The sequence below is a fragment of the Oncorhynchus clarkii genome, chromosome 11, assembly GCF_045791955.1.
Source record: "Oncorhynchus clarkii lewisi isolate Uvic-CL-2024 chromosome 11, UVic_Ocla_1.0, whole genome shotgun sequence".
Taxonomy (NCBI): domain Eukaryota; kingdom Metazoa; phylum Chordata; class Actinopteri; order Salmoniformes; family Salmonidae; genus Oncorhynchus; species Oncorhynchus clarkii.
This window is the reverse complement of record NC_092157.1, coordinates 21,408,351-21,422,245: the sequence shown is the minus strand read 5'-3', so window position 1 is coordinate 21,422,245 and position 13,895 is coordinate 21,408,351. Positions and strand designations below refer to the sequence as shown.

The 13,895-nt window shown below is 43.7% G+C and overlaps 1 protein-coding gene across 8 annotated transcripts in view; it reads right to left on the bottom strand.

Moving 5' to 3' along the window:
• Nucleotides 1-1,263: 1,263 nt before the first annotated feature.
• Nucleotides 1,264-13,895, bottom strand: part of LOC139420352 (rho guanine nucleotide exchange factor 4-like) — a 150,956-nt gene continuing 138,324 nt past the window's right edge. For 7 of the 8 annotated variants that reach the window (XM_071170352.1, XM_071170355.1, XM_071170356.1 and 4 more), the window contains 9 exons: nt 8,353-8,532; nt 7,728-7,928; nt 7,192-7,371; nt 5,612-5,844; nt 5,190-5,319; nt 4,884-5,015; nt 4,254-4,497; nt 3,574-3,651; nt 1,264-1,972 (listed from right to left, as the gene is read on the bottom strand). In XM_071170352.1, the coding sequence (XP_071026453.1) occupies nt 1,815-1,972; nt 3,574-3,651; nt 4,254-4,497; nt 4,884-5,015; nt 5,190-5,319; nt 5,612-5,844; nt 7,192-7,371; nt 7,728-7,928; nt 8,353-8,532 (1,536 nt within the window). In that variant the 3' untranslated portion in view covers nt 1,264-1,814. Of the gene's footprint in view, nt 1,973-3,573; nt 3,652-4,253; nt 4,498-4,883; nt 5,016-5,189; nt 5,320-5,611; nt 5,845-7,191; nt 7,372-7,727; nt 7,929-8,352; nt 8,533-12,666; nt 13,424-13,895 lie in introns of those variants that run through there. The other variant, XM_071170359.1, reaches the window with a different exon arrangement.

The window sequence follows — 13,895 nt, the reverse complement described above, 5'->3', positions numbered from 1 at the left end:
GGCATGGTTCATGACTCCAGTCTTTAGCATCTTTACGATTTTAGTAGACAGAAACCCACAATGTCTGCAGTGCACTAACAATTCAGTGCCTCAGATCGTCTAAAAAATAGGTTACCCTTCTCAAATGTGAATTTGTAGTTCTTTTGGACAGTGAAGCGAGATGAAAAGCATCAGTAGTAGGTGTTGTTTCGCTGTCATCTTGTCCAGCTAACCTACTTCCTGGGACTTCAAGCTCCCTGTAGTCTCTTCATCAGCAGGAACACAAAAATACATTTTTGTCACAACAGACAACTTTGTCTTGCCAGAAACTCATGAATATTCATCTACAAATGAAGACTTCTGAAAGGTGTCGCAGACAAACAGAAAACGTCCTGATGAAGCCTCTGGGGACATGGAGGAAATGGGTAGAACTTCCAGAAGGTGATCCACCCTGTTAAACTTGTATGGAAAAGACGTAGCCTGGATACCAGTCTGTTTCTGTGCTCTTGCCAACACCTTGTGGAATTGTCATGACAGCAATGTTGCCAAAAGCACAACAGATGTGGGACCAGGCTAGAAAAATCTAACATTAAAAATCAATATTTAAAGTCTGTTAAATGTCCTGATTATATGAAATCATGTGGTATTGTGGCATTGCACTTACCAGGGGGACGAAAGTGCAGTTGTACCATTTCAATCAAGCTCCCGACTGGCGCCGCGGTCTAAGACACTGCATCTCAACGCTAGAGGCTGTATCACAACCGGCCGTGATTGGGAGTCCCATGGGGCAGCGCACAATAGGCCAAGCGTCATCCGGGTTTGGCCGGTGTAGGCCATCATTGTAAATATATTTTTTTCTTAACTGTGCCTAGTTAAATGAAGGTTAAATATATTTTTTAAATCTAGCCTCATTTTGCCACAGTAGGAGAATACAGCTTGAATTTGAAAATGTTGCTAAATGAATGTAATTGCAGGGGTTGATAAAAGGTAAAACATACTCTTCACACTATTTCAAAGCATCCAGGACACACTTCAGATGGCACTTCCATAAAGGGGTTAATTACTCATATGCACAGTGTAAGGCTAATGACAAAGGTCAGGTGTCTGTGTGCGTTTGTGGGCTGCTGCAAGTCAAACGGGAGATTTGTGAAGCAATGAGAATCGAATCTGGGTACCATGTGTTTTTCTCAGACTGTTTGTTTACACAAACATTAAGACCCCACCACACCCAAACTCTTAAGTATCGACTGTTATGAAATGCTCAAAATAAACCAGGAAAACATCTTTGCACAAAGAGAAGTACAATAAACTTTATCCCCCTTTTTCACCTTTTTTTCAATAGCAGACACAGCACAAACTTAAATACAAAAGCAAAATTGATCTGGCACTGTGAACAGTTGGCATTTGTCGAAACAAAACAAAAACACTGGGGGAAAAAAATCATTTAGTTGCGTCAGTCAACGTCTTTCCAAAAAGAGGAGCCTCATTGGCAGTCACATGATCACACAGCAGTAGTAATATTAGTACCAATCGGTGCTTGGTTGAAGTTGTAGTAGCAGTAGCAGGTAAAATAGTCCTAGTAACATTCTCCCAACGTATACACGATGTCCGGGAGAACCATTCCCAAGTCTGATTGTAACCAACCTATAAAGTGCTTTCTCAAAGAAAAAAATATCATCATCATCATCATGTTGATCTTTCACAATAATCAGTATATGAATTAGGATAACATTATGTATAACAAAGAACAAACGAGAGAAGGAAAAAAAAGGATTGGGGATAAAAAAGTCAGTTCAGGCGTTAGCCTTTCTCCTCTAATCCTCCTCTCCGACGTTTCACTTCTTGAAAGGCGTCAGTCTGCCGATGTTTTGCCAGAAGGTGGTCGCCTTGCGTTTGGGCTCAGCCAGCATGAAGACCTGCTGCTGGGGTACGGTGCTGGGCAGAGACGGGTGCTTCTGACGCAGCAGGAAGTCATAGTAGGGCCGGGTCACCGCTGGGGGAGAGGAGAACAGAGCGGGGTTAGTAATCATGGCATCCAGAATCAAATCTGCTACTAAATGTTTTACATGATAATGTTAAGGCTGTGACGAGAGACTAGGGGTTATACATATCTATAGATAAACTAGGGGTTATACATATCTATAGAGAGACTAGGGGTTATACATATCCATAGGGAGGATGGGGGTTATACATATCCATAGAGAGACTAGGGGTTATACATATCCATAGGGAGGATGAGGGTTATACATATCCATAGAGAGACTAGGGGTTAGACATATCCATAGGGAGGATGGGGGTTATACATATCCATATGGAGACTAGGGGTTATACATATCTATAGAGAGACTAGGGGTTATACATATCTATAGAGAGACTAGGGGTTATACATATCCATAGAGAGACTAGGGGTTATACATATCTATAGAGAGACTAGGGGTTATACATATCCATAGAGAGACTAGGGGTTATACATATCTATAGAGAGACTAGGGGTTATACATATCTATAGAGAGACTAGGGGTTATACATATCCATAGAGAGACTAGGGGTTATACATATCAATAGAGAGACTAGGGGTTATACATATCTATAGAGAGACTAGGGGTTACACATATCTATAGAGAGACTAGGGGTTATACATATCTATAGAGAGACTAGGGGTTATACATATCCATAGAGAGACTAGGGGTTATACATATCTATAGAGAGACTAGGGGTTATACATATCCATAGAGAGACTAGGGGTTATACATATCCATAGGGAGGATGGGGGTTATACATATCCATAGAGAGACTAGGGGTTATACATATCCATATGGAGACTAGGGGTTATACATATCCATAGAGAGACTAGGGGTTATACATATCTATAGAGAGACTAGGGGTTATACATATCCATAGAGAGACTAGGGGTTATACATATCCATAGGGAGGATGGGGGTTATACATATCCATATGGAGACTAGGGGTTATACATATCCATAGAGAGACTAGGGGTTATACATATATATAGAGAGACTAGGGGTTATACATATCCATAGAGAGACTAGGGGTTACACATATCTATAGAGAGACTAGGGGTTATACATATCCATAGAGAGACTAGGGGTTATACATATCCATAGAGAGACTAGGGGTTATACATATCTATAGAGAGACTAGGGGTTATACATATCTATAGAGAGACTAGGGGTTATACATATCCATAGAGAGACTAGGGGTTATACATATCTATAGAGAGACTAGGGGTTATACATATCTATAGAGAGACTAGGGGTTATACATATCCATAGAGAGACTAGGGGTTATACATATCCATAGAGAGACTAGGGGTTATACATATCCATAGAGAGACTAGGGGTTATACATATCCATAGGGAGGATGGGGGGGGGGGGGGGGATTACGACTGCATTTTAATCTAAAGTGGTGTATATGAATATTAAGCACATATGATAAACAACATTTGTATAAATATTGGCAAATGTAATCCTCTTTAAAAAAATACTAAACACGCACAACACGTAATCTGCTTACCCATCCAAACAGCCATGGAAATTGAGTTTTCCTGCCATGCACCCATTACCCAGACATACCTTTGGGCTTCCCAGCTGGATGGCTTTTGCAGGCGTTCAGCATGGCCTGTTTCTTCTGGACCTCAGTGATGGAGAATCCTGGAGGAGGAAACCACATAGGCCACAGGTCAATGTGGATATCACAGATTCATTCTGCCAGTGCCACCTATCAATACCCAGCTATTACGAGGGAACAGAATAATAGAAGGCCAGATTGTTGGATGAAAAGTTTTGGTAATATCCGCATGCTCTGTTACAGCCCAGATAAAACCCAGAGACTATGGCTGAGAAGCGAAGGCGGCAGCTCAATGGATTTATAGCTCCTTTTATCTGAGGGATTAACGACATTCTGATCCATTAGCTGTTACATATTACACATACACTTCTCTTCCCTGATTCTCTGACCGGAGCCACTGTCAGAAACGTTTATCACAAACTATTAATACAGCAGTAGTCTGGGGCAGAGTGAGACAGGAGGACACAGCTCATGTTTTACTAATAGGAAAGGATACACACCCAGTGGCTTTGTACAGCTGACAAGTAATACTACAGGTAAGCAGTTAATTGCAGTCTCCTAGTATTCTATTAGTGTTTTCTACTCATTCTGTATGTCTGAGTTGCTTTAGCTTAGCAAGCTAAGTAAGAATGGGTCCTTTTTCAAACTGTGGCACGTCAGACAGAGAGACGGATAACTGTTTCACCTGTTTCGAGGTCGTGCTGCACCTGCGTCCTCTCGTCCTGGAAGGCTCGGAGCCAGCGTTGTTTCTGCTCAGGCTTCTTGGCACACAGCAGGTGGACCTCGTCCCCCGCCAGCGAGCGCAGCTTCAGAGCGTTCTTCACCGACACGTTGAAGTCCTTCTCCTTCCCGTCCTCCACATCCACCACCTCCATCAGGTCCATGTCCATACGACCCTTATAGTACAGCATGTCCCTGCGCAGGAGGTCCTGAAAAAACCATAGGGATACGTGATAATGCTGTTATATATTACTGTTACTAACTCTAATCCTTATAGTACAGCATGGTCCTATAGGGGGGAGAGAACTGCTACTAACCCACTTCATAAAACATCCCTACACTCTATCTAGAACCTAAAATGGTTATTTGGCTGTTCCCATAGGAGAACCTTTGAAGATCCCTTTTTGGTTCCAGGTATAACTTTTGGAGGTTCCATGTAAAAATCTACGCGGAACCCAAACGCGTTCTACCTGGAAACTAACCGTGACCCTAGCTTAATGTCCACATTACAGTTCAATCACAACCGTAGCCTCAACCGTAACCCTCACAAGCTTCATGTCCACATTATAACAATCATTTTAACAGTGCTGCTCGCCTTTTTGCAGTAGACCATCTGGTGGTCGAAGAGGAAGAACATGCGCTGCTGGCTCCTAGCCTGAGGCTGGGAGATCTTCGTCAGCTCTCCAGAGAAGATCAGATCTGAACTCATACTGAGGATGTCTTCTCCCTGAGGATGTTCAAACACACACCAAGCATCTGTTAGAGCCTACAGACAGAGTTTGTTCAGCCAAAAAAAGTTGTGTCCTGGCAACATGTTTCCAGAACAAGTCACTTGGTCAGGAAAACGTCCTGGCCCTAGTCATGGATTCTGTTCCATTACCCTCGATGCACCGTTACTCACCTCCCAGTCCTCTATGGAGCTCTGCCATTGGGCGATCTTGTCGATGTTCTCCAGGCGCCGCTTCCTCTCGTTGATCAGCCTGGCCACGTTCTTCATGGCGTTCAAGGCAGCCTCCACGTCCTTATAGTCCCTGGGTTGCCCAGAACAGACAAACACATCAGGCCCTCTCGGTCTTACATGATTGTTTTAGTCTATTGATAGACTTGTAATAACTTTCGACTTAAAAACGAAACACAACTAATAACCTATCAGTGTCATGCGATTTCTGAAAGAAATTTCAGCAATTTCAGAGAGCGAAATTGGGAGATAAGAAGGAATATGTGCAGCTCCTTGCATGTGTGCACAGTACAAGTGTGTGTGTGTTTACCTATGCTGAGGGTTGGTGTATTTCAGTAGCTCGGCTAGTTGCAGAGGGTAATTACCTATGCTGAGGGTTGGTGTATTTCAGTAGCTCGGCCAGCTGCAGAGGGTACTTGCAGATCTTCTGAACGGGCGTGAGCAGGAAGCCATCCAGCGAGATGTCAATCATCTTCTGCAGCAGACGACAGGCCTCGAAGAAGAACACGTACTTGTTGGTCTTCATCAGTCTGGACAACTGCACACAGGCGTTGGGGTGGTTGTTACAGTACTCCGAGTAGATCTGGAAGTCTGTTTGCTGAGGAGGGTGAGGAGGAGACAGGAAACGTTAACATGGCAGTTTAAAAATGGTGGTTTAAAATGGCGAAATTGATGGTTGCTGGAATGTTACATGAATGTTTGGGCTCCAGAGAGGTTGCTTGACTTGAATCCCCAACATAAAGTGTGTATAATAATACAGTAGTTATCTATTAAGCAGATAAAAAAAAAAAGTGATGGGCTAATTTCTGCACATGCCATGGTCAGTGTAAACCAGTGACTTCACACAAAGCTGGCCAAACAAGATGTAGCTACAAACAAAACATAGTTAAAAGGTTCCAGTCTGCCATGAATCATTCATCCATATACTGTATACAGGTAAGAGTCTAGCTACATTTTCCAGATATAAGTTTCAAATTTAGTCAGAAAGTCATTATTTTTGCAAGTTAAAGAATACTACTAGTTAGCTAGCAAACGTTAGCTTGCTGGCTTGTGTATGATCTGTGTAGTAATATTATTTGAATCAGAAATCCATTTGCATTGCTAGTTATAGCCTAATGTTAGCTAGTTAACATTGAACCTAGTCTAGTACAATGTTTGTACTGGTAGTAGCATGAGTTGGGGTTATGACAGTTCATTGTTTAGCTAGCTATCTACCTAGCTAGCTACATGTCTAAACAAAAGATTCCACTTAGGCTGGATTATTACATGACCCATCAAATTAGCAGATGTGTCTGGGGGTGATTACGGCCATCGATTGTTTTTCATGAACATGTGTACATGTCTAGACAATAGTGACCCATCCACTCAGCTAGATGTGGCTGGGGGGTGGTTATAGCATTTCCTTCACATGATCCATCAATTTAGAGAAGTGTGCCAGGTAAGCGTCATCTAATAACGATCAGATATTTATCAAATATTGTTATCTGGACACTTTCTGTTTTTGATATTGCTACTATGCAAGTACTATCACTGTACCGTTTACACCTTCTGTATCCCGTGTATGTGACAAATAAACATTGATATAGCATGTGTTTACCACATGGTCTCACATGTGAATCCATAAAGAGATATGTGGAACTAAGGCTCAAAAGGTGTGAATGATGCTGAATAGGTGTAGGCAAAGAAGAGCTCTCCAGTAGGTGAACCAAAACATTGAAAGGCCATTTACTCAAAAGTGGGGTTACAAGTTTACTCACTTTAAAAGCAGAATTACTTTCCCGTTGTTCCTCGACTGCATCGTATGATATATCATTTTCTAGCTCTGAGTCTCCAATGTAAAAACAATTTAAAATTTTGCTACATAAGACAGAATTTAGGCGGTTGGTCACAGCTGACAGAAGTCAGGTGTAGAATCCCAGTGGGTCGTGTGCTGTACAATACTCACGTGTTCGAGGAAGCAGGATCCGATCTCGCTGAGGTGCGGCTGCTCCTTGTTGAACCTCTTCTCCAGACCTTTCAGTAACTTCTTCTGGAAGCGGTAGATGTCTTCGATGTTGCCGAATATACACCGCAGTTGCTCCTCTGTGAACATGTCTATCCTCTTACGGCACTGCTTGATGTAACCCTGAGAGAGGAACAGTAGACTCATGGTACCACATGTAGAACAGACTTATACCTGATTTTACATGTTAAGAATTCCCAGAAATAACCAAGTTAAAACTGAAGAGTATATTTTGTCTTATTGGACGAAGTTGTATTGTTCAGAAATGCAATGTACTGTGTGCTGGTCTGAATAACTGTGCTCCTAACAAGTTATGATGGCACAAAGGCTGGTGTGATTATTTAGAGACACTTGAAGACAAAAGGCAGATTCTTCCGGGAGTTTTTGATGCAAATAGTTTCTAAGTCCTATAATGGCCTGTGTCAAAGGAAAGGGTCTACAGGCAGACAGTGATGTTGTCTGAATGGAACTTTACTGACCTCACAGATGTCTTTGAGGTGTTTGATGTAGTCTCTCTCTGTGCTCATGATCTCATTGATAACGTTAGTCCTCATCTGGTCCTTACACGGCAAGCCTGGTCCCAGGATCAGACCCACCCCTGGCCGGTTCACTTCCCCAGCCCCAGCCTCCTCCAGCTGGGCTAGGTACTCCTCCATGGGCTCATCCTGGTTCACACGCAACTACAGGGACCAAGAAGAAAGGGTCATTGTTATAGAATACCCTCACTAACAGATCAGTTTAGATGCTACAAACATTTCTTATACTGTCTTATTTTTCAGTTAGGCTACCTATGTGGATCAACTGAGAAAATGTACAAACATTCATGTAGCAAGTAAGGACCATAAGAAAGTCAACATAAAGAAAAAGAAAACAATCTTTATCTTTTTAAATGAGCTAATGCTTCACAGTTGCCCCAAAATGCCGACAACAGCTCTAGCTGCCCATCTAACCCTGTACTGTAGCAGCAATAATAGATATCAAAGATAAGCAAGGTAAAGAGTATTTAATTGATGTTGTCTTCAGTTTCCCAGAGAGATGGAGAGAGAAAGAGTGAGAGAAAGAGAGAAGAAGAGAGATGGGAGATATGGAGAGTTAGTTTCTTACCCGAACAAAGCTAGCTGGGAACCAGCCCTCACTGTCCAGGATGCGTCCCCACCACCACTCCTTGTTGGTGGCATCCACTACCTCGATGACGTCCCCAGCCTTGAAGCCAAGCTCCTGGTCGTCCATGGTGACATGGTCCCACAGGGCCTCGGCGTACACACAGCTGCCATCACTTATCAGCTGGGGAGGGGAAAAGGAGAGAGGACAGACAGGGGTCAACACAGGTCAGTATGGGAGGACTTCACAGTGACATAACAAAAAATGTACAACGTTTGTAATACATGGTGAACAAGCTTGAAATACTTTATGAAGGCCCACATTTGTATTCTTGACCAGGGAAAACTCTAGTTATGGTCTACCTAGGGGCCCTGGAGGTTTCCCTGGTCAGATGGTCCGGAAAAACTGTCCGTTCTTCATTCAGAATGGATGACTTTGTAAAACAAGGTGAAGCTGGTCTATAAATAACATCAATAACATCACTGGAAGACAAAGTGGCTGATAGAGAGAGTAGAGACATGCATGATTTACAAGGTAGTGGGTCTGTCCGGTATCACTCAACTGGAACGTGTGACTTTAAGACATGACACAAACAACCTATAGAATACCATTCATCACACAAGGGATGACTTTACATTTACAACACAAGATGTACACAATGTTATTTCAACATAGAGATGATGACTTTGTAACAACAATATTTCTACTCAGTAAGCTACATTTTAGTAACAGACACAACATGATAATATTGCTGCTACAGCCCTAGATAAGCTAAGTGAGACAGGTCCTAAAGCATTGATTGCTCTGTTGAGCCAAGCCACTGAGTCTGAGAGGGGCTTGACAGAGATCAATGTGGAGATAAGAGAGATAGAGAGATAGAGAGGGAGCGAGAGAGAGAGAGAGAGAGAGAGAGAGAGAGAGAGAGAGAGAGAGAGAGAGAGAGAGAGAACGGGAGAGAGAAAGAGAGAGAGAAATCGAGAGGGAGAAAGAGAGAGAGAAATCGAGAGGGAGAGAGAGAAAAAGAGAGAGTGAGAAAGAGCGAAAGAGAGAGAGAGATCGAGAGGGAGAATGAGAGAGAGCTAAAAAGCCTGCGTTACTTATAAATGTACTGCAGTGCTCGTATTTCACACTGCCACATACACACACACATTACTGCGTCAACATCATGCTGGCGTCAGAGGGGCATTTGTGTCATTCTTCCATAGTAGCAGTAAGCCTTATCAAAGCCAGAATGGCCCATATGGCAGGAGCCTATCTCCTGTTTCTATAGCATGAGCAAGTACAACACTCTGGAAAGGATGCTTGTCATAATTGTATTATTGCTCAAAAAGCCACAACTAACTAACTAACTATAATGTAACTCCTCAAGTGCAGGCTCCTATACTTATGCAAGGCCTTCAGAAGGTCAAGCAGAGGCTAAATGATACTAGAACACAATCTCTGTGTCTATTTCCATGTTGGTTCTATGGGGGCTAGGGTAATCTATGTGTTTCTATTTCTACGTCTATTCTGTTGGTTAGGGTGATCTACTAAGTGTCTATTTCAATGTCTGTCCTGCCATCGATCCATCGTCATGGCGAGGAGGTCTTTGGGCCTGTTGCTAGGCGACACACCCACCATCTCGCCTCTTCTCTCCTCTACTGATCCTGCCATCATTATACAACAAAACACCAGAATATCTCCCTTCACAGAGAGTAGAAACCAGGTTGAAGACATAAATATTGTAGTATTAGCTGTACTGGGACATCAATATGAGTTTGTATAGAGGGGGAACATAGAGGGAGAATCCAAACATAAAAACACACTGTAGTGTGAGTGTATCTCTGCCAGGCGGTGGATGTAAACAGTGCACTTCTCCCTGAGTCTCCTGGTCAGTAGCTCTAGGCCTTGTTACTGCCCCTCACCTGCCCCTCTCATCACACCCCTGCCTCCGTTTCAAACCAGCCTCTCTGTGTCCTGAGCTGCTTTGTCACCCCTCATGGCAACGCTCCAAGCCCCTAATGCTCCACACACACACACACACACACACACACACACACACACACACACACACACACACACACACACACACACACACACACACACACACACACACACACACACACACACAGCTAACCAGGGCACACATGATCCCCTTCCCTAAGAAACACACACACACACACACACACACACACACACACACACACACACACACACATACACACAGCTGATCTCCCTCGCTCTGTGCAGCTGAACCCTAGCGAGAGCAGCCGAGCGGTAAACACACACATCTGACCCAACCACATGGATCATCCACATGCTTCCTTCCACTGTATGACGGTTATATACAGTGGAAGTCGGAAGTTAACATACACCTTAGCCAAATACATTTAAACTCAGTTTTTCACAATTCCTGACATTTATTCCAAGTAAAAATTCCCTGTCTTAGGTCAGCTTTTATTTCTTTCATCACATTCCCAGTGGGTCAGAAGTTTACATACACTCAATTAGTATTTGGTAGCATTGCCTTTAAATTGTTTAACTTGGGTCAAACCTTTTGGGTACCCTTCCACAAGCTTCCCACAATAAGTTGGGTGAATTTTGGCCCATTTTTCCTGACAGAGCTGGTGTAACTGAGTCAGGTTTGTAGGCCTCCTTTCTCGCACACGCTTTTTCTGTTCTGCCCACAAATTTTCTATAGGATTGAGGTCAGGGCTTTGTGATGGCCACTCCAATACCTTGACTTTGTTGTCCTTAAGCCATTTTGCCACAACTTTGGAAGTTTGCTTGGGGTCATTGTCAATTTGGAAGACCCATTTGTGAACAAGCTTTAAACTGATGTCTTGAGATGTTGCTTCAATATATCCACATAATTTTCCTCCCTCATGATGCCATCTATTTTGGGAAGTAAACCAGTCCCTCCTGCAGCAAAGCACAACATGATGCTGCCACCCCCATGCTTCACGGTTGGGATGCTGTTCTTCGGCTTGCAAGCCTCCCTCTTTTTCCTCCAAACATAACAATGGTCATTATGGCCAAACAGTTCTATTTTTATTTCATCAGACCAGAGTACATTTCAGACTATGGTTTGCAGTTGCAAACCATAGTCTGGTTTTGGAGCAGTGGCCTCTTCCTTGCTGAGCGGCCTTTCAGCTTATGTCGATATAGGACTTGTTTTACTGTGGATATAGATTTTGTATCTGTTTCCTCCAACATCTTCACAAGGTCCTTTGCTGGTGTTCTGAGACTTATTTTCACTTTTCGCACCAAATTACGTTCATCTCTAGGAGACAGAATGCGTCTCCTTCCTGAGCGGTATGACGGCTGCGTGGTCCCATGGTGTTTATACTTGTCTACATTTGTTTGTACAGATGAACATGGTACCTTCAGGCATTTGGAAATTGCTCCCAAGGATGAACCAGACTTGTGGAGGTCTACAATTTTATTTCTGAGGTCTTGGCTGATTTATTTTGATTTTCCCATGATGTCAAGCAAAGAGGCACTGAGTTTGAAGGTAGGCCTTGAAATACATCCACAGGTACACCTCCAAATGACTCAAATTATGTCAATTAGCCTATAAGAAACTTCTAAAGCCATGACATAATTTTCTGGAATTTACCAAACTGTTTAAAGGCACAGTCAACTTAGCATATGTAAACTTCTGACCCACTGGAATTGTGATACAGTGAATTATAAGTGAAATAATCTGTCTGTAAACAATTATTGGAAAAATGACTTGTGTCATGCACAAAGTAGATATCCTAACTGACTTGCCAAAACTATAGTTTGTTAACAATAAATTTGTGGCGTGGTTGAAAAACAAGTTTTAATGACTCCAACCTAAGTGGATGTAAACTTCTGACTTCATCTGTACGTGCTAAACATTGTAACCTACATATATCCCATAGAGATCTCATGTTTAGCACATAACTGGTGCTAAACAGTGGCCTATACAAAACGCATTCTGTAGATTCACACAGGACCATTTATCATTCAAGCAATAACTCACATATTTTCAACGTACAACACCATATTGTTAAGAATACAACAACAGAGAAATGGATTATGTTCAGACACATAAATAACACAAACATACACAAATAATAAACACAAGCGGTTCTTCTTCTCACACATTCACAACACAGGCATAGAAAAACACTGAACTACAGACCAAAAATGTTCAAAATGTACAAGACAGAATATTTGCTACCGTCCACGGTTTGTCAACAACCCCCATGGTGCAAGCTAGCTAACCCGTCCAACACACTCTCTGGGCTAAGCAGCAGCATAGTGGTCCTATACTCTACCCAGTTTAGCTCATCCTTTGCTCGGTTTTACCTGTGGTCTCGTCCTTTTATCCTGGACTCCCATCCACAGCTGTACCCCCAACTCTCCACCAGGGAATCCTCCCTCTCTCCTCCTCCTTCCTCCTCTCTGTCTTCCTTGATCGACGATACGCGGCGTGTGTGTGTGTGTGTGTGACGTCGGCGTGTGTGTCTCTCTACTAGAAGGCCAGGAGGAACATGAGCACTACGTTGATGATGACGAGCAGCATCATGATCATGAAAACCACCACCTTCTGAGTCTCTGGGTGGAGGTTGCAGCGCAGCAATGTGTTGAGGTAGCCCAAACGCTGCCGGGCGCGGTGAGCGCCACCACCGCGAGCCATCACGTAGGCCCCGGCAGGGCCCTCACCCCTCCCCCCCTGTCCGTCTCTTTCCTCCTCTTCTTCTCCTCCTTCACTAGCCAGCCGGCCTGTCCTCCGCCTCTCTCTTCCTCTTCTCTCCGCCAGGCTCCCCTCGTTCTGCTTCACTGCGACGCCTTGCTGCCTGTGTCTGAGCACTCCCCTCTTCTCTCTCCCTCCCTGTTTTCCACGTCCTCTCTCTCCCCCTCTCTCTCTCCCTCTTCTCTCTTCCTCTCGCCGTCTTCGCTATTTCTTCGTCTTGTCAGGATGTGAGGTAGAGATAATGCTGCATCTTTCTTAATACAATCCTCATTTCCTCTCCACCTCCTTTAGTTTTTCTTGTCCTCCGTCCTCTTCTGTCGTTCCTCGTCCCGTATCTGGGTTACGTCCACACAGCTATTTGTGCTCCTCTAACATGGCAGCTCTTTTCCCTTTATCTCCCTCTCTCTTTCTCTCTCCCTCCCTCTCTTGCGCTCCCTTTTAAGTGTACTCTGAAGCTAAAATGGTGCTGGGGTCTGCCTGAAGCTACACTAGCACAACCATCCATCCAACTCCCTGGATCGCAGTTTTTTTTCTTTCTTTCTTTTTTTTTTACCTTCCTACCGCGAGCAGCCAATCAGGCGGCTGAGTGTGTCTCCGTATCCTGGATACCAGAGTGGATGAGGAGGGCCTTAGCAACCCCAGGGAGGGTGGGGGATGGGGAGAGGGAGGAGGGGAAGGAGGGAGCAGGAGGATGCAGAATAATAGACTGTGTGTGAGGGAAGGGAGGGGGTATGTGGGCTGCGTGTGTGTGTGTGCGCGTGTGAGTGTGATCTGCCTAGAATTTATTAGCCTCATCAGCTGATGGCTGGCCCGTCACTCACAGACTTAATATGTCTGATTA